At 38.6% G+C, this 19971-nt stretch overlaps 5 protein-coding genes across 5 annotated transcripts in view; 4 read left to right on the top strand and 1 right to left on the bottom strand.

Annotated features, from left to right (window-relative positions):
- The first annotated feature begins 831 nt into the window (after positions 1–831).
- On the top strand, positions 832–4595 carry LOC125764756 (uncharacterized). The gene is made up of 2 exons (XM_049429335.1): positions 832–3662; positions 3722–4595. The coding sequence occupies exons 1-2, from the start codon at positions 3423–3425 to the stop codon at positions 4061–4063; spliced, it is 582 nt and encodes a 193-aa protein (XP_049285292.1). The 5' UTR covers positions 832–3422; the 3' UTR covers positions 4064–4595.
- A 53-nt stretch (positions 4596–4648) lies between these two features.
- Positions 4649–5857, top strand: LOC125764758 (uncharacterized). Its single transcript, XM_049429338.1, has 2 exons — positions 4649–5156; positions 5231–5857. The coding sequence occupies exons 1-2, from the start codon at positions 4917–4919 to the stop codon at positions 5570–5572; spliced, it is 582 nt and encodes a 193-aa protein (XP_049285295.1). The 5' UTR covers positions 4649–4916; the 3' UTR covers positions 5573–5857.
- Positions 5858–6319: 462 nt separating this feature from the next.
- LOC125764754 (uncharacterized) lies at positions 6320–7091 on the top strand. The gene is made up of 2 exons (XM_049429333.1): positions 6320–6564; positions 6625–7091. The coding sequence occupies exons 1-2, from the start codon at positions 6325–6327 to the stop codon at positions 6967–6969; spliced, it is 585 nt and encodes a 194-aa protein (XP_049285290.1). The 5' UTR covers positions 6320–6324; the 3' UTR covers positions 6970–7091.
- An 847-nt stretch (positions 7092–7938) lies between these two features.
- Positions 7939–9908, top strand: LOC125764757 (uncharacterized). The gene is made up of 2 exons (XM_049429336.1): positions 7939–8185; positions 8260–9908. The coding sequence occupies exons 1-2, from the start codon at positions 7946–7948 to the stop codon at positions 8599–8601; spliced, it is 582 nt and encodes a 193-aa protein (XP_049285293.1). The 5' UTR covers positions 7939–7945; the 3' UTR covers positions 8602–9908.
- Positions 9909–17554: 7646 nt separating this feature from the next.
- The window catches only part of LOC125764720 (V-type proton ATPase subunit B), a 5344-nt gene continuing 2927 nt past the window's right edge, over positions 17555–19971 (bottom strand). Inside the window, exon 4 of the mRNA XM_049429268.1 lies at positions 17555–19971. This exon is cut by the window's right edge and continues 1158 nt beyond it. The gene's annotated coding sequence lies outside the window, so the exon portion shown is untranslated.

Genomic DNA, 19971 nt, shown 5'->3' with positions numbered 1-19971 from the left:
AAATAAGAAAGTTTTAATAGAAAAAGTGATTTTTTGTTGTTTGCTATACTATGTCGATCAATGGTATATCAAGTGTATGTGCTGACCCTGCACTTTACGATCAATTTATTTTATTTTACCAAAATCAGTTTTCTATCCCAAAGACAAAGTGCAAGCTAAAAATAAGTCTTGGAAGGATCAATATTGCAACCATGTCTCTTAGATGGTTTTTAAGTCACGATGAAAGGAAAAAAATCTAAAACCTAGAAAAGAAATATATTATCAATATTTAGAGTATTTATTTTATTTTGATTAAATTGAACATCCCAAAAAACGTCTAAGAAGCTGAAAAACATTTCTATATTCATCTACCCATAATAAATTGTGGATTATTATGTAACAATTGTAGCAAAACCCGTAATAACTCATATTAAATATTCATTCACTAAAAACTTACACTCATTTACCAAATTACAATAACAATACAATTAGCACTATAAAATCAACACCACCACAAAAACGGACCACAGGTTTCAAGAACAAAAAAAAAATAAACTTTAGTATAAAAGAGCAACCAACATAAAAGGAAGAATCATAAAATCGCCCATTCACTGAGCAACAGTTTCATCCCCTCTTGCGTACATGAACTTTCGAGTAGTTCGTGACTAAGCAGTAGCGTAATGTTTTTTTTTAGCACTTTTAGGTATCACACAGCAACAAAACGCACACAATAACCGTTGTATTCAGTGTCGGCCACCGCGTCAGAAGTGGTAAGAGTGCATCTCTTTGAACAAAAAAAGAATAACGCTTCAATAACACCAACCCAAACTTCTGATTCCACAACAAGCTGACCAAAAAACTTCTTTTTTTTTGGTGGCCCATTTTTCGTTTTTCATAATTTGTTATTTCTCCCTTTTTTTTCTTTCGTTTACACCAAACAATTTTCCTCCCAAAAAGGTGTGTTTTCGGTTTCACTGAAAGTGTGTATGCGTTGCTAGTTTGCCGCACCATAAAGCCGAGAGAGGAAATTTGGGAAGTGCGAGATATGGGTGGTAAAAAATTGATAAAACTTTTTTCCCCCAGTTTTGTTATGAACTGAGAACATTTTTTCTTTTCCCTACATGTGTGTGTGTGATACTTTATTTTGTTCACTCGCACACCGCTCATCATTCTTATAGACTCATGTACGGGGCGAAGCAAAAAAATCTCCATATCCGTATGATAAAATGAAAAGTTTACATACAGGGAAAAAAAATCCACCCGTTTGTACCAATTGAAAGCACTTTAGCACTTTTGTATGTATGCCATGTCTTGTGTATGTGTTTTGCAGGTGAGCTTCACAAAACATCCCAATCATGACGAGCACGATCACGATGATGCTCACACGCGTAGACCGCACCGTTGAAGACCCTTTATCCTTTCAAGGCTTTTTTTATTCTGTCCATTCCTGTACACGCCAAAAAAAAGGAACCACTGACACTGAACACTCTTTTTTCGCGGCCACAAAAGTTGCCGTTGGGTTTTGTTGTGCGGGATTATTTACGCGCAAGACTTCTCAACAATCATCACCACCCAAGCACAAATATGCTCCGCCAAGCGTACACAAATATGTGAACCCCTCCCCAGTTGTACACCGTACGCTTCATTCCCGAGCATTTACCGAAAATAAAATGAAAAGTCTTTATTAATTTGATTGGCCTGATTATTTTGTGCCCGCATCGACACCACCCGGACGGTTGATGAGGTGTTTGAAATGAAACCAGTGAAGGAATTGAATTTGAATTCGACGCAAATTCCACTGATACACACACACACGCACAGAGCATACCGTCGGCAGGAGGGGAAAACGGGGGAAAAGATTCTTCCTAACGCACCTTCATCATTGTCGATACGAATCGGCTTTATTTCGGTAGCGTAAGAAGATCCACCAATCTACAACACTTCCTTGCGCGCACATCCATCGTAAGGAGGGTTTTAATATTACAAGCTGATTACAAACGGTGCGTGAAAATGCGTAGGAAACGTTTGTACCGCGTGAGAAATAAAAATATGATTAAACCTTACCAAGAATTGGTCGGTGTGCAGCGATGACAACTCGCACGCATGCATTCAAACACCTGTGCGTCACGGCACGGCTGGTTCGCCTAACTTGGTTTAACATCACATTTGCACCGGAAGTAGCACGGAAATTTAAAAACTTTTTGGCACAAAAGTACCTTACATTGGGAAAGGAATGTTGAAGAAGACGCGAACCTGGTTGCTGGTAGGAATGGTCACAGCTTGCGATCCACTTATTATTCGAAGCGGGGGCGGGGAAATTATTCAATTTACCTGAACCGAACAACTTTCGCCTCGTATAAGTTGTTTGGCAGGCACATTGTTTCCACTTTCGGTTCTTGATAAATAGATCAGCAGGAAACGGTTGGTACAGCAAATCATGTCTTCGTCTTGGCAGATTGTGCAACGTGTATGGTGTTTATAATTTTTTGAAACATTCATTTCCTTGAAGAAAACTTATTTTTAGTCGTAAAAATGCTATCTAGTACATATCTATTACCTATTAGAATAGTTCCTTTCGTTAGAACATTCTATTGATTAATTTATACATGCTAACTTCTTTGAAAATTTCTCCTCTATCTTACCTCTTTGAATACTCTATCGTATCATGCATCAGTGAAGATTCTTTCAGCTCCTTCAACTCCACCTCAGGCAGGGCTATTAGCTGCTTGCCATTGCTTCTTCGCTTTCCTCTCTCCATCTTGTGCTCCTGAATTTTATATCTTCTCTGTTTTTGATATCATTATTCTTGATACCTTTTCACTACTACGAATTACCTTTTTCACATGGTCAAATTTAAAATCATACATAGAAAAGTGCTCTCTGACTTCCTTTATTATTACAATTCATATCCTCGATATATAAAGCAAAATTAGAGTATCATAGAGTAGACCACCTTTAGACACGCCTGGCAAAAAGCTTTCCATATTCCTAATTATAAACCGTTGCATGACAAAAACCAGGAATATGTTGAATAACAGGCATCCAAGAGATTAACCTTCGGTTAGTTTGGAACGGATCATTGCGCCACCCCAACAGTGATCCCAACAAGCGTACTAACTTTCAACGGAATCACCTCAGGTTGATCTTCCAAAACCTCGCTCAAATATTAATATGCACTAATTTGGCCAATAGTACAGTGAAACAGACGATTGCCATTATGCTGCTAGACCTGACATGAAATAACACACATCAACATCTACAATCACGCAATCAGCGCGCTTGTTCAACAGACTACACGATGTAGATGGACGATTAATGCACACGATTGTTACATCTTCTTCCCTTAGCATGTCAATGAAAATATAATTGTTGATTTATCAAATATTCTATTCCCAACCAGAGCAGCAATTTCTCATTACCTCGTTGAAGCTTGCCATAACAACATGCACGGTACGGTGGAAACAACAGTCCGTACGATACGATCTGCGATCTTGTTGGTGCTCACAATTCTAGTGGTGAAGCATTACTGCGGTCCAGTAACGGTCATGTACGAACGGTTGGAACAACGCGAAGGTTTTCATATGTTCGATTCCAGAAATATGCGTATCCGGAAGTACAACCGAACGGTATCTGTGTTAGACGGTACATTTGAATTGCATCAATCGTTGGATGACGACTATTCCGTAAGTATGCTAGCAGCAATAGTGTTGTGACCTTGTATTGTAATTAATTATGTTTACAGTTTACAGTTGAGCTATCTTACAGTACGCTGGGCAACAATCAGTTCATAAAGTCACCGTTCCGGTTGCCGTTGCAAAAGATGTGCCAATTCCTAAACACTACCTATCGCGACTACCGAGAGTTTTACAGAAAAACGACGAACTTTCCCGACGTTGGTACATGTCCGGCAGAAGCGAAGCAGTATTACATCAAAAATAAGGTACTGGACGCAAAGATATTCAACGATTATTTCCAGGCAGGATTGTGGAAGGTAACGTTAATGTTGTTGGAGAAAAGCGATTTACAAGTACCTGTCGTTGTCGCAGATTTGCTGTTTAAAGTATCACGCGAAGGTATGTTTTGACACGTGTTTAGCTTAAAAGATTATGAACAATGGCAAATATTTTTAATTTAATATATTTTGAATCGTGGCAGCTAAACATTGTAGTGAAACGCCTAGCATAAACGATCGAACGAAGGGAGCTTGTTTTTGTAGTCTTAACGTTTTTTTCCCTTTTTGCATACACTCCACTTCCTATACTTATTTTTCTTTATCAAAATACACCAATGCAACACACTTCAATGAAACAACATAAATAAATTATCTCTCTGATTAAAAAGCTGTACTCATTACTGAGAAAAAACTTAGTGCGTTGATATGTGTAAATGTTCTTCTATCATCGCCATGAGGTAATATAAAATACAAAAAAAACCCTGAGTCCAATCCCTTCCCATCGTGCCATGCATAACTGTGGTAAAGACGAAACTTATTAAATCGATCACTCAAAAAATTACTTGCCAAAAAACTTTTAAAAAATACGTCGTCTAATCAAAAGATCAGCCTTCACATTGCGGAGTCCACAATGATCTGATAGCTTACTTGCTCAGATACTTGATCAGAACAGAAATATCAGTTGTAGAACTTAGCAAAACACTTTGAAAACTTATATATTATTGAAATACAAAAATGATCTGATACACTTAAACATCCACAATCATACATTACAATCCGAGATACAAACTCATTTAAAATCAACTGTTTATTTATCCGATTGCATGATACAAATGAATTACAACGGCATCAAAACGTAATTGTTACATTTATTCCTATTTCTTGTCATGTCAGTCAAAACATGGCTATCACTTTACTTTACACTACTTTGCTTTTTACCTAAACAAAATTGACTCACAACGGCGTTTCAGTTCGGCCTAACAACATGCACGGTTTAGTGGAAACAACTGTTCGTACGATGCGATCGTCCCTCTTGTTGGTGTTGACGATGCTAGTGGTGCGGAGTTGCTCAGTTCCAATAACAGTGATGTACGAACGACTGGAACAAACCGTTGGTTTCGATGTGGTCGATTCCAGAAACGTTCGTATCCGAAAGTACAACCGATCAATGACCGTGTTAGACGGTACGGTTGATTTACTTCAGCAATTAGATGACGATTACTCCGTAAGTATGCAGGTAGAAGATGTATTGTTATGTAGTTGTAATCTTTTATTTATTTGTGCCTTATATTGTTACAGTTTACAATCCAGCTATCATACAGTAGGTTGGGTAATAATCAGTTTATAGTCTCACCCTACCGGTTACCATCGCAAAAAGTGTGCGAGTTCCTAAACACTACCTATCGGGATTATCGAGAATTTTACAGAAAAACGACAAACTTTCCCGACGTTGGTACATGTCCGGCAGAAGCGAAGCAGTATTACATCAGAAATAAGGTACTGGACGCAAACATATTCAACGATTATTTCCAGGCAGGATTGTGGAAGATCACCCTATTTCTTTATGAAAAGAGCAAACCAGACTTACCCATCGTCTCGGGAAATTTGTTTTTTCGAGTGTCCCGCGAAGGACTGTTTTAACAGAAACTTCAATTTAAATAAAAAATAAAAAATTTAACCTTTAACATTTGACACAATCAACTGATTGTTTTCCTAACTAAACCTGAATCTTAAGTATCAAACAGACAAATAAAAATACCCGTAAAAAAACGTTCAAGCTCTATGTCACGCAAAATTATTCATTGATCAACATAATTTTTCATTTTACTCATAAATCATTAATTGAACGATTTATTGATGAGGATGATATTGATGATTTATTATTCCTCAATAAATTACACTTTATTTCTCAGTTTTGTGTTATTGCATCAGTTCAATTAGTTTATGCGGTTTAGTTTAAATTCGTTAAAGCTTATCGAATTTTAGTAGCATAAGTTCTATGAAGAGTAGTCAGAGCTGCAGATGCCGATTCAAATGGATGTTTTTTTTTGGACTTGGTTAGAACCATGTCTGACCTAAATATTCTTGTTCGTCTATAGATCTTACAGGGTATGTCTGCACAAGGAACCAGGGAAAGGCATGAAATCAGTTCCACCTAAACCCGCTGTGTTAAGTTCAATACTGATGTTTAGTTGTTTTTAACAGAAACCTGTTTAGTTTATCGCAATTGATGACAACAGTCATACGATCTTGATGCAATTAAACAGCTTGTTAAAACGGGCTGCAGATGAATGCACAAGCACGTGAAGCAAAACGTGACTATTAGTTTTTATATAAATTTTATCTTTCTCCTAAGGAACGTTTTTTCACAGTATTCTACGAACTTTGACAGTATGCACGGTTTAGTGGAAACAACAGTCCGTACGATACGTTCGGCCATCTTGTTGGTGCTCACGATACTAACGGTGAAGCATTGCTGCGGTCCAGTCACAGTGATGTACGAACGAATGGAACAGATTGATGGTTTTGATCTTTTCGATTCCAAAAATATTCGTATCCGAAAGTACAACCGATCAATGACCGTGATGGACGGAACATTTGATTTACTTCAAGATGTGGATGACAACTATTCCGTAAGTATGGCTATCCCAAAATGCTATAAAAACATTCTCATGTGTGCGATATCGATACAGTTTACAGTCCAGCTAGCGTACAGTAAACTGGGCAACAATCAGTTCATAAATTCACCGTTCCGGTTGCCGTTGCAAAAGATGTGCGAGTTCCTAAACACTACCTATCGGGATTATCGAGAGTTTTACAGAAACACGACGAACTTCCCCGACGTTGGTGCATGTCCGGCAGAAGCAAAGCAGTACTATATCAAAAATCTGGTTCTCGATGCAAACATATTCAACGATTATTTCCAAGCAGGTTTGTGGAGGATGACAATGATTGTCTACAAAAACAGCAATTTAGAATTATCTGCCTGTACAATAGAGGTACTTTTCCGTGTGTCACGCGAAGGGTTGTTTAAATGAAAAGTTTGCTTCAATTTCAGCAGTTTAGTTGCACATAACATGTGAATCATCGTGTGGCTAGTCTTCATGTCTTCTGATAAAAATAAATAAATTGATTACCAATAGTCAGCTGATATCAGCAATCCTAGCGTCATTTCCATTCTTGTGATTATGTGATTATTTTTATTTTTGTTCCGCTTCTTCTTGGCTTTTAACGACCTTACAGGTCACGCCGGCCATTTCTGGCTTACTAGACTTATTTTTACCACGTAGCCGGATAGTCAATCCTTGCTACGGGGGGAACGGTTTGGATGGGATTTGAACCCGGTCCGGCCGTGTGGACTGGCGCCGTTTATCACATACACCATCGGGCCGCCCCTTTTGTTCCGCTACACATCGTTTAATGCAATGTTATTGAATATAAGCAATACCAAAAATTATTTACTTCAGAATATTACCTAGAACTCCTCCTTGAAAATATCCCTCTCTAAACCTATAATAAAACCATCAATACCTTTACCTCAAATAAAAACTAAGAATGAAGTCACTTTTGGCGACGTTGAGTTCATGAATAAAGTTTTTTTGCGAAGTTACTAAGTTGTTAGTCTCACTAAAGGAAGGAGTTGTTAGAAAACAAATATTCAGCTTTCGGTCTGCCAAGAAGATGGCAGCATGGTCGATGGCAACAAGATGATTTGGTCTGCCTTTGTTTGCGTTATTTTTGAGTTTGAATATTTGAGCCGACTCCGAAAACGTTGCTGTGCTACGGCGCCAAAATGATAGAGTTTTAAATAAGTCATACATATATCATTATTTCTTGTTAATAGCGCATCTGTTGAAGTGATTGTTCAGCATGATGTAGATGGAAGATTAAAACACACGCTTGTCACAACAAAACGTGACCTTTTATTGTTTTTAAATATTTTCTATTTTACTTACATACATACATAATGCTTAGATAGCATTTCGTCACAACAGCGTTGGAGTTCGCACAAACATGTACGGTTTAGTGGAAACAACAGTCCGTACGATACGATCCTCCATTTGGCTGATTCTGACGCTGGAAGTAATGCAACTTTGCTCCGACCGTGTAACGGTCATGTACGAACGGGTGGAACAGACCGTTGGTTTCGATCTACTCGACTCCCGGAATCTCCGCGTCCGAAAGTATAATCGAACAGTCTCCGTACTAAACGGAACGTTTGATGTATTTCGAGATGTGGGTGACGACTATTCCGTAAGTATACAAAGAATAGCAGAAGGAATGAGCTGAATTTAAAATGAATTATTCATGTGTAATGTTTGTTGCAGTTTACCCTCGCACTAGCGTATAGCACGCTCGGTAATAATCAGTTCATCAAGTCACCGTTCCGGTTGCCGTTGCAAAAGATGTGCCAATTCTTTAACACCACCTATCGAGACTATCGGGAGTTTTACAGAAACATTTCGAACTTTCCCGATGCAGGTGTGTGCCCAGGAAAAGCCAACCAGTATTACATCAAAAATCACGTGCTGGACCCAAACATTATCAACAATTATTTCCAGGCAGGATTATGGCAGGTCTCAATGATTATATATAAAAGTGGCAACTTAGCATTGCCCGTCTGTATAACAGAATTTTATTTTAGAGTTTCACGGGAAGGACTTTTTTAAATATTAGATCAGCAGTTATGGAAGTAGAATTAATTTGATGATCACAACGGCAGACATATTTGAAAAGAGCTTAAGTTCATATTGAATGGGTATTTATTTTGTATAGGTAAAAAATATTTTTTATTTTGAAGGAATTTTGGAAAAACTACTTCATATAATAATACAAACCAGCACAAATAAATCTTCCTTCCCAAAAACATATTCCTGATCCGAAAGTTTTTTTTTCATTCTATTCTATCACGATTCGAAGCAAGTCCATTTTATAATTACACCCACTTTGGCGTCAATGCGATGGATAATGCGCAGTAATTCAATTAACAAGTGCATCGATGATGGTGCTGACAACTCCCCAAACATTGTGAATTCCTGATAAGCTTCAGCTTTTCGCAATTCTACGACCTCATTGAATCAATGAATTCAACACAAAGCTGCAAAGTTGTATCACTGAAAAGCTCTACCGGGAACTTTTTTTATTATGCACTTAAATACTTTTTACCATTGCCCTGTCCAGTTCCATTTACCTGACAGTTATTTAATTGACGGTAAAAATGCTTCCACTACACCATCCACTTATGTTAGCGTATTTCCCTGGCAACATTTACAACGCATACCGGGTAACAGACGGATCGCAGATCGTCACACACAAACGAAAAAAAAAACCTTCTCGTTACACTCAAAGCGACCCTCGCAGAGTACCGACCGAGTTGCACTTGCCGGTGAATAAGTGCCATCATTATTTGTCTGTCTATCTGCCTGTGGGTGGTATGGTTGAAGAATATGGCTAACATAAATCCATCCCTTCGCCTGAAAATCTCCACTCATCCCACTCTCATCCTCTGCCTAATCCGGCCCATCAAGCGCCCGTGAGTTGTCACGAATTTGGGTCGTGTTTTAGAATTTTTACAGCTTCGCCCAATCTCGCCCAATAGCCGTGAAGCAGCGTTCCGGCCATCAGTCATTATGCGGTAAGAAGTAATTTAATTTCGTTCTAATTTAAAGTTTTAATTGCCGACTTTTTTTCCCCGCTCTTTTCCATGTATTTTAGCTCACTGCGCATTTTGCGCCAATCCTGCTGGATGGTTATAAGTGGAAAAAAATGTCTCTTTGCCGGTTGCTGCAGCATATTTCAGGTTACTCGCGGGGGAGATGCGTTGTGCGTAAGGTAAAATCGGAGGGGGTGAAATATCGCAATCACATGCAAAACCTCGTCTAGAACACGGTTAGTGGAAGATGTCCCGTGAGATAGTAAATTTTACGATGAGTTTTTTTGTTATTCGTAAACAAGGCTAGTGATTTAATTTCAAGTTTGCGTGTTTTGTTTTTTTTTTTTATTTTCGCTACTCAAAAACCATTCCACCCACCCAATTCAATCAATATACGCTTGGGTACATCATTTAGCTTGATGATTTCACGTTTCCGCTGAACTTAAACAGCCGTAAAATGAAGCGGTAAACTCCGACTACGCTATCTACACCTTTATCGCCGAGGGTGACCTTTATCGTGATAAAAAAAAAGTTTGAACTCTTCCAAAACTTTTACCTGAACGAGGATCAAAGTACAGAAATGGAAATAGAGTTAGTAAAAAAAATGAGAATTAAGAATTTAAAAAAAAATTAATCAATTTATTCAAGTAAATTAAACTAATTCACATTAAAACGACGTGCTTCATTTAATGCTTTAAAACCTGGAAGAGGAAAAAAACATAATAAAGCATAACGATAACCGTATCCCCAAATCTGTTCCGCATCAACTCCGTTTGACAGACTGCCACTCGGTGCACGGTCACCCTTTGACCCTCGCACCTTAGGCGGACTTTCAAAACTATTTACCGACACCATCCACCAAACGTTGGTCTTTCACAGACACACACACGCCAATTGACACCGGTAGTTCGTAAAACTGTCTTAATTTTGTCACCGCATCCGTCGTACAATTTTGTGACACTCGTGCTTATCTAAACCCTTGTCAAACCTTGTGCGTCTCTCTCTGTGTGTGTTTGTCTGTCTCATCCCATTGATGTCCCTCGCCGAGAAACGCACTCATGCAAGAACACCAGTGTCCCTTCAGGGTGAAAAACTGAAACCATTTTCGTTTGAAACGGTTTCCACTCGATTGCCCATAACTGAATCGATCCTTCGTTTTGGTGTTTATCCACCTTTGGGGAAGTATCTTCCTTTAGCTCAACCACCACGCATGTCCCTGAATAAATGGGAATCATTTTTTAATTCGAAAACTGACTACTTCTAGTGGTCCAGGTATGGATGTGACACGTTATGGATAAATTTTCCCACGATTCCGATCAAACGATCATCCCTGTCAGATGGGTGAAAAGCACGAATGTTGAGATTTTTCCCCCGGTGACATTTACTGAGTGCTTTCGGTGGAATACAACTTGCATGGGCACTCAACCGGAAGAGTAGTACCGACCCTGACTTTGGGGGTTTTCCGGATGATATCTTCCGAGGGTTTTCCTCGATCTTTTTCCCAACCTTCCTCCGTTACCCAAAAAAAAGAAGCTTTCTCTAATGGCATTTAACATGTCGATATAATGACAGTTTGATTAGTACGTTCCTTTAACAGAGGCACGCAAACACGTAACTTGTACCGTATCTGCCACATCTTTCAAGTTCCGTCTGCCAAAGAATGTCTGCAGTGCTGTTTGAACAAAAAAAACCCTATGGATATAAGCTTTGGTTGCGCTACATCCATCCATCAGCAAGTTCTTCGTAACCATCAGGGACGACTTTACAGGGACATCCGAAAAAACCACAACGGAACAGTATCTTGCCTCCCTTTATGACGTTCCTTCAGCACTCAAAACTCGAATCCCAAGCCCCAAAAATCCCGGCACCAGACCGCACGCTACCCAACACGGAAAGCAATAAAACAAGGATTAAAATGGCGCACACACAGGCCCACTCCATGCTGTGCTTTGTCCTACTCTTGTACAGCCCGCCACAGCGAAAGAAGGTTAGCCTTTTTTTGTTGGGGACTTCTTTTTTTTTTTTGGTTTGGAGGGCGAAATTTCTTATTCGTATCTTAATTTGTTTATTTGGAAGTTTGTTCCACCGCAAGTCACGATGTGCTTCAATTGTTTCTACCGTCATACGCCATGAAGCCCAGACACGGTGGACGGTGGTAATAAGGAGGAAGGATCAGGTTTTTACACTAATGCACCCATCACTCGCCCACCTACACGATTGCTCAATTTGCGCTTGCTTAACCGAATGGGAAGGGAAAAGCACAAATTGAAACCATCATGCCATTTTGTACACGCGGCGTTGACCGAGCCTGTCGAGCTGTTGTTTTTTTCTTCTCACCAGTTGGCTTATTTCAAAGTGCTCGAATCATTCCACCTTTCTTCCGGTGTGACAGCAAACTCAGCAAAAGCTTCTCGCGAAAGAACGTCGGAAAGCAGAAATCCTGCCACCTGCCCGGCTATGATGAGCATCGCATCGTACCACATGGATGCAGCCTACATTCCACCTTCGCTAATAGGACATGTTGTCAGCTTTTGGAAGAATTCAATTTCGTCCACAAGGTTAGTACTGCGACCCAACCCACCTCCGACACTCAAAATGTGAAATAACAGAGGGTCGCGAGTGGGACAACATTTTTCTCAGCACATCTGTGCAAACAGCGAACGTCGAACAAACCCCGTCAGACACTGCACACGGGATGACAGACGTGAAATGCAATATTTAAATCTCGCCGCTTTTTCTGCTACCGAACAACAGCAAGAAATATAAACGAACCGGCGATAGTTTTATTTGCATAAACAGGGTTTGTGGAATATTTACACACCACCCGTTTGTGTTTGCCGTAACTTAGGAAAACGATTTTATTAGAGCATTGGGAAAAAAGCGCCACGGCAGCCACCGTTTCGATTGGAAGGGAATAGCAATAAACGAGGTTAATTGGATTTGGCGTGCAAATTGTCACATCGTCGAAAGAGTTACAAAGTACCGTTTTCTATGGCTGTTTGGGGTTTTGCTGAAATGAAAACTTTAAACTTAACTAGTGGGATGCTCCCCAAAAAGAAAATGTGTCTGCTCAGGAATGTTAATTTAAACGAACTATAGTCAGTATTTTTTTATGTTGTGGATGAAAGTATAATCCGAGCGAGTGAGACCCATACCGAAAACCTTGTCCAAATTTAAATATCTCTAATCAAAATTAGCCTAAAGCAACAAATAATGTACTGAGTTAGAACCGCTTCCCTACTAGAGAACAAATGTATAATTCTCAAATTCCACATTATTAAGAGTCCGACTACTATAACAAAGAGCTCACAGAGTATTGATTCTAGATATGTCCTGTTCATTTTCATGTAAGAAGCTAAAATGTCTTTGAAATCTCAAAAAATGTTGGTGCCTTCGGAAATTCTACTCAGTACGGATGCTGCAGGGAAAGGCTTGAAAAGGCTCCATGAAAAGTTTTCTTCGAGACCCCGTCACTAAATGCTTAGCAATTGTCGCGTTTGCGAAATTAGATCGGTTGAGTGTCATTAAATATTGTAAAGTTAAAAAAATCGAGTGACTTTTTATTTTTTAAAGTACGTACGTGTTGTAATTATCTTATATACGTGTTGTATAATCATTGTGAATGCAAATACTATTGTTAAACAGAAGAATGGCTGTTCATTCGAAAAATAAAATCTCATCTCGTGGACATTTCCCAAAAAAAAATCAACAAATTTGAAAATTTCCTAAGTCTATAGCCTTAGCTTTTTTTAGGAAATTTAGCAAAATTTTAAAAATTGATTTATTTTGATGCGAATTGGTTGGAATAAGTTTCTTTTCACTCAAATAATGCTTTAAATAGAAGAAAGCATAAAAAAAAGAAAACAATAAAAAAATCTGAAAACCCGAAAATTCTCTAAGGCCTTGGTTTTTTTTGGGAAATTTAGCAAAATTTTAAAAATTAATTTATTTTGATGCGAATTGGTTGGAATAAGTTTCTTTTCACTCAAATAATGCTTTAAATAGAAGAAAGCATAAAAAAAAGAAAAAAATAAAAAAAATCTGAAAACCCGAAAATTTCCTAAGGGGTTAGCCTTGTTTTTTTTTGGGAAATTTAGCAAAATTAATAAATTGTTGTATTGTAATGCGAATTGGTTGGAATAAGTTTCTTTTCACTCAAATAATGCTTTAAATAGAAGAAAGCATAAAAAGAGAAAAAAATAAAAAAAATCTGAAAACCCGAAAATTTCCTAAGGCCTTGGTTTTTTTTGGGAAATTTAGCAAAATTTTAAAAATTGATTTATTTTGATGCGAATTGGTTGAACTAAGTTTCTTTTCACTCAAATAATGCTTTAAATAGAAGAAAGCATAAAAAAAAGAAAACAATAAAAAAAATCTGAAAACCCGAAAATTTCCTAAGGCCTTGGTTTTTTTTGGGAAATTTAGCAAAATTTTAAAAATTAATTTATTTTGATGCGAATTGGTTGGAATAAGTTTCTTTTCACTCAAATAATGCTTTAAATAGAAGAAAGCATAAAAAAAAGAAAAAAATAAAAAAAATCTGAAAACCCAAAAATTTCCTAAGGGGTTAGCCTTGTTTTTTTTTGGGAAATTTAGCAAAATTAATAAATTGTTGTATTGTAATGCGAATTGGTTGGAATAAGTTTCTTTTCACTCAAATAATGCTTTAAATAGAAGAAAGCATAAAAAAAGAAAAAAATAAAAAAATTCTGAAAACCCGAAAATTTCCTAAGGCCTTGGTTTTTTTTGGGAAATTTAGCAAAATTTTAAAAATTGATTTATTTTGATGCGAATTGGTTGAACTAAGTTTCTTTTCACTCAAATAATGCTTTAAATAGAAGAAAGCATAAAAAATAAGAAAAAAAAAAAATTCTGAAAACCCGAAAATTTCCTAAGGGGTTAGCCTTGTTTTTTTTTGGGAAATTTAGCAAAAGTTTTAAAAAATTAATTTATTTTGATGCGAATTGGTTGGAATAAGTTTCTTTTCACTCAAATAATGCTTTAAATAGAAGAAAGTATAAAAAATAAGAAAAAATAAAAAGATTCTGAAAACCCGAAAATTTCCTAAGGCTGTAGCCTTACTATTTTTTGGGAAATTTAGCAAAATTAATAAATTCATGAATTGTAATGCGAATTTGTTGGAATAAGTTTCTTTTCATTCAAATAATTGCTGCATTGTTAATGAATTTATTACTGGTATGTTGAACTTACTTCAACTTCACTTGCACTTCAGCAATTTCAGCTGCACTTCAGCAACTCTGCGAAAACGCGAGCGCGATAGCAGGCGCGGTAAACTTGACACCAGAACTAAGTTAAATCTGGTATCAGCTAGCCGCGTTTTACTCGCACCACGTAAACCTCGCTTCGTGCATTTATTAGCTACAGCATTAGTCTTTGTAGTAGATAGCGATCTTCATGAGCTGTTAAATGATTTCATTATTACGAAGAACATCTGAGATTCCTTGCGTGATGTTCTTGTTCTTTTCGGTCTTTCGATTATTATTTAACTCAACCTCTCTTCCTCAAAGAGGCCGTAAAAAAGTAGTTTTAAAGCGTTAATCCATGGTCAGCGGCTGATTGCTTTATATCTCCAGAGAAAAGGAATAATGATCGAAAGATCTGCCAAAGGTGCTGCAACTGTGGGAAATATTTCTCATTTCGATGTCCCGAAGCTACATGCACCAGAGTGTTTCCCAAACTAACCAAAAATGTATATACATTTTACACGATCTGTTCACTTCAACGTAAACGAAAATCCTACACACAACTCATCCCAATACATAAAGCAAAACTTGATTGCAAAAAGACTTTCCAAAAACATCATTCTTGGGGGAATGGATCGTTGCATATACTTACAAATTCTTCGCTGGCTAGCTCCTTTAGACGTCAAAAACTAATAAAAATGGAGAAGAAAAAAAAACCCCATCAGCAAAGTTCCGTTCTGTACCATAAACTTTCCGATGCGAAAAGTTCACAAACTCACCAATAAGTCCATGCCAATAAAGAACGGAAATTGAAACCAATCAGCCAATCATCATATCAATTCCGGGCTGAATGTCTGTCCGATCGTGAGCTGTTACAACCGCACCCTTGAAGGAGCCTATAAGTGATTGAATGTTTGAACTTTTTTCCACGTTTTTGCTCTCGCTTCTACCGAACACAACCGTGGCAACTTTCGCGGGCAAATTGCTTCGATGATGGTAACAAAAGTTTGTGGTCGTTTCACAAAATTTAACAACCGTTTCTCTTGCGCACGTTGGAGCGATTCGTGTGGAACTTCAGTGAGAGGTTCGGCGCTTGGAAGCAATATTTTTAAAGTGAAGAACATTCAGAAGCGAACACATTGATATTCATACACTACAGAATATTAATTGATTTTAGTAAGAGTCGAAGAAGAACGGCTATGTGCAATCATTTACATTCTCAGCAACACTTCGGTATCACAAATTTCAATGAGTATGGCATAAATTTGCATAAGCTTTGCCGGATTGACCTCTCCTTATAATGTTCGGGGTTCGACTTTCACCCTAAAACATCCTAAAGCCCCTACCACAAACGCCAAGAACTTCTTAAAAGCGGACACCATTCGCTCATCAAATCGTAATTTAGATCGTACCATTTTCTACTTTAACCGTTCGCAGATATCTTCCACCTTCACTGGTAGCAGATTAAAAAGTCATTAGCTCATTTCGTAGTGGTATCGGTTAAAAATGTTTAAAGCACTCTTATACACACTTCCTTTCCAAATGTATTGAGAAAAGTTCTCAAACTTTGCCGAGTGCCTCTCGTCGTGTCTGGTGTGGCAATCTGTCGATAATTTCTTCATAATTTATTCCCACTCATCGTCTCACGCCGTATTTCCTATTTCCTTCACATTTTGCTCCTATATAGGATCTCCAGACGGGCAAATCAATTCCCGACTTCGCACCATCGACAGCTTCCAAAAATACGGCAGATGATGAATAAACACATCCCTCGCGTCGAAGGTAAACATTTTCGTACCATCTCCACACAGTAGCACCAGTGTATCCATATGATGTTGGTAAGGGCTGTTTTTTTCCTTCCTTAAATCGTAACCCCGAGAACTCCATTTTGGTCCGATTTCCCAGCATCTCAAAGCTCTTATGTCACCTTCGGCGATCAGAGCACTCAAGTGCATGGGAGAGGAAATATTGGCAAACGAATCGCTAACCCCACAAGTGGGGTGGGGGACATTCTTTTTCTCCTTTTAAGTAAACTCTCGCTTTACCAATACCATCGCTGCTGCCCGTTCGGCAAAGGACAAAAATCTTTCGTCACGCGCCATTCGGTTGCACCCCGGATCGGAACGGAAGAAAAATCCAAACGGCAAACAAAACCCTTCGACGCGAACGAATGGGGAATTGAACTGTGATGCTAAAGAAACAAAAAAAAAGATCGGCAAATCGACGAGTGCCAGACGCAGCGAGGCACTCCATTCACTCTTCATATATTTATCTTTGTGTGTACGTTCTTGATGGAGTGGAACCGATTTTTAGTAAAAACTTTCCCCCACGAAAGCCATGCACGCGCTAGCATGGCAGTTTGTTGATTGACTTGAGCTCAGCAGTATATAAATTGTACTTTTGAAGGAACTGCAAGAAATCCTAGACATGACTCTATTTTAAAGCTTCAAAGATTGATTGAGCAGACTGTGGACACGTACGTGGAGCTAATCGAAAAAGAATGGAATGTTTTAAAATAACCGGGGATTTAAAGACGATTCTTATCGGAAAACGTGATCGTGATCCTCAACAATGATCGGGAAGTCTTCAAACTTTTGGAAAAGCAATTGCCATTCCAACAATATGAAGCTCGAGCTCATGATTGAAAGATAACAAAGAACGATGGAAAGACGATATAGCACGAAATACTCAAAATTCTGATGCTCTGCTTAGGGAACTTAAATCCAAAAAACTAAAATCTTCTAAATTAAAAAACATACGCGCATCTATCGATTTTACACTTTATTCTTATCATTCTCAACGATGGACCTAATACAGGATGACATATCTGCACACTTAAAACATCTGCACTTGCACATACCGCCAGTGCTTTCGCACCTTTAGCTATGTGATTAATTATTTTTTTTTCGGTGTGTGTTTTGTTTTCTGTTTTTTGTTTCCCTTTTAATGTGTTGCATTTGATCTTGTGTAGTAGTAATTATACAGCAATAATATTTCATACATTTACGCTAATTTTACCGCTCTCCTTCTCTATCGCGCTACCCCCCATTCGCGTAGATTATGCTTTGCCGCGGTTGTGATTCGTGGCGAAAAGTTCTTTAGTATGCTATCAACACATCTACAGTGCCCTCGCGGGTAGTGGAAAATGCTGGTAACCACTACCGGTGCGGAAATTTTCTACATGCAGCACTCTTGCAAAGCTAAATACCATCTTCCTGGCGGAGTAGTTAATGACGGTGCTCCATTTCTCTAAGATTGTTTGCCGGATGGAGCACATTGGGATGATATCGTAAAACGTACGGATCTTGTATAAAGCTTTACAGCTTTCAGGTAGAGCCTTATCTTATGGACAGTATAACATAAGTAACATTGCATACGCTCATTCGTAAAAAAAACATACACTTCCACTTGGCGACAAGCCATCGGTATGTCCTCTGAATCGATTACGGCTAAACACCGGCAAAAGGGATTAGCTTTGCGATGCAAACAATAACTGTGTACAATTGCTCTATCGAATCTGTTGGCATACACACAAGTATTGCTATCAAACACACAAACACCGAACAAACCGATCTTAAATGGTTTCTCTTTCAAAGTACAGAACCTTCCACAGCCGTCACTCTCGCAAAAACGTGGTCTATTAAAATGGGGATTTAGTTGCGAAAGCATTTTGTACGATGGCATAAGATGGCATATCCAGAGTGACGGTAGCGAAAAATGAGCTGCACCACCTTGAAGGAGATTGCTGGCGCTGGTGTATCCTTCAATCTGTTGTACCACCCTCAAAACCCAATTGAAGCAAATCCACAACGATTGCTACAGCAAGCATCCTTCCAGCCTACGTGTCACCCTTTTTTCGATCAGGCGAACAAAACACAAACGCTGCACCGTTCACAGTTTCCAGTGTATGGAGTGTATACTTTTAAACATGGCGCAGCAAGAAAAAAATGAAACAAAACAATTACTATTAATATACGAAACATTCCTTACAAACGACAAAAATGTATACGAAGAAATATGTAAAAAGGAAACGCCTTAGCTATGCTCTTAATCAACACTAACGAAGATGGGGTGATTAATAAAACGTGGAGCCAATGGAGCCCGGTGCGCTCGAAAGCGCACCAGAATCTCCATCGAGTTCTCCTCCTAAACTTACTAACGAAACAAGAATAATTTGCATCTACGCTCTGTGTTTATGTATACATATATAAGATTATAAGTGTTTAACAAAGTGTTGCGTGTTGTTAATGTTGCGTGTGTGCCTTTCTGCTTCTGGTTATCCCCCTCGAGATGTTATGGTACACCACCATCTGGCGCGTACTGATCAATGTTTTGAAAGTTGCTTTCTCTACTGCTCATTTCTGCCATTTGTGTCGATGATTTTAAGCGAGTCTTAGCCCACGTACAACCAGTTAGACGGTGCAGTCGATGGGTGGCAAAGCTGCCCTTCAGTCAAGTGACCTCACAGACATGAAGAAGATGTTCTCTTCATGATCTTCGTTGATGTTGTACAGGAGTCCGTTGCGATGCATGCATTCGTTAGCGTGCTGCACAGATCGGATGCTGTTTACGATCTGCGCGCAACGTCCGCGGACGATACGAGCGTCGGGGTTCTTCGCCGTTTAATGCGACTCTTGGCTTCTTTCGTCGTTGTCGTCGTCGTGTATGTTGCTGGTGTTAGTTTTCCCTTTGTTGGCTTGGTTTGGATTTGTTTTTTGTTTTCTTTTGCGCGAAGTAACAATCACAATGCTCGTATCTTCTGCATGCACGATCACTTTCCTGCAAGGACAGCGCGCAACTGTTGCTGCTGCAGAGTAACAGAGTTGACAACAAAACGTTGTTTTCCTTTTGTGGCAGGTAAAACTCCCGAAAAAATCATCGTCGAGGTGTTAGCGTGGCAGTCAAAGTATTATCTCGTGTCGTTTTATAGTTTGTAGAAGCAACCCTTCCGAACACAATCAGCCGCTGTACACACACAGGACACACACACCCCGTGCTCGCACGTGATAAGGATCGCAAAATAGGAAGTCCTTTAAATAAGCTCGAACAGACAAAATAAAACTGATCCATTGATTTTGGATTCGAAAGGAATGCATTACGTTGATTATATCATATGTGTTAATGTCTTGTTCAGTTCGTACCACTATTTACAAATACAATTTGCTTCTAGCGATAAGATAAAA

This window comes from Anopheles funestus, chromosome 2RL (genome assembly GCF_943734845.2).
Source record: "Anopheles funestus chromosome 2RL, idAnoFuneDA-416_04, whole genome shotgun sequence".
In the NCBI taxonomy this organism is placed as follows: Eukaryota; Metazoa; Arthropoda; class Insecta; order Diptera; family Culicidae; genus Anopheles; species Anopheles funestus.
This window is presented reverse-complemented; position numbering and strand designations above follow the sequence as displayed.

Coding starts and splice junctions, on each gene's coding strand:
- LOC125764757 (XM_049429336.1), top strand. CDS start 7,946: ATGTACGGTTTAGTGGAAACAACAGTCCGTACGATACGATCCTCCATT. Junction 8,186..8,259: donor ATGTGGGTGACGACTATTCC/GTAAGTATACAA, acceptor TGTTTGTTGCAG/TTTACCCTCGCACTAGCGTA.
- LOC125764756 (XM_049429335.1), top strand. CDS start 3,423: ATGCACGGTACGGTGGAAACAACAGTCCGTACGATACGATCTGCGATC. Junction 3,663..3,721: donor CGTTGGATGACGACTATTCC/GTAAGTATGCTA, acceptor TTATGTTTACAG/TTTACAGTTGAGCTATCTTA.
- LOC125764758 (XM_049429338.1), top strand. CDS start 4,917: ATGCACGGTTTAGTGGAAACAACTGTTCGTACGATGCGATCGTCCCTC. Junction 5,157..5,230: donor AATTAGATGACGATTACTCC/GTAAGTATGCAG, acceptor ATATTGTTACAG/TTTACAATCCAGCTATCATA.
- LOC125764754 (XM_049429333.1), top strand. CDS start 6,325: ATGCACGGTTTAGTGGAAACAACAGTCCGTACGATACGTTCGGCCATC. Junction 6,565..6,624: donor ATGTGGATGACAACTATTCC/GTAAGTATGGCT, acceptor ATATCGATACAG/TTTACAGTCCAGCTAGCGTA.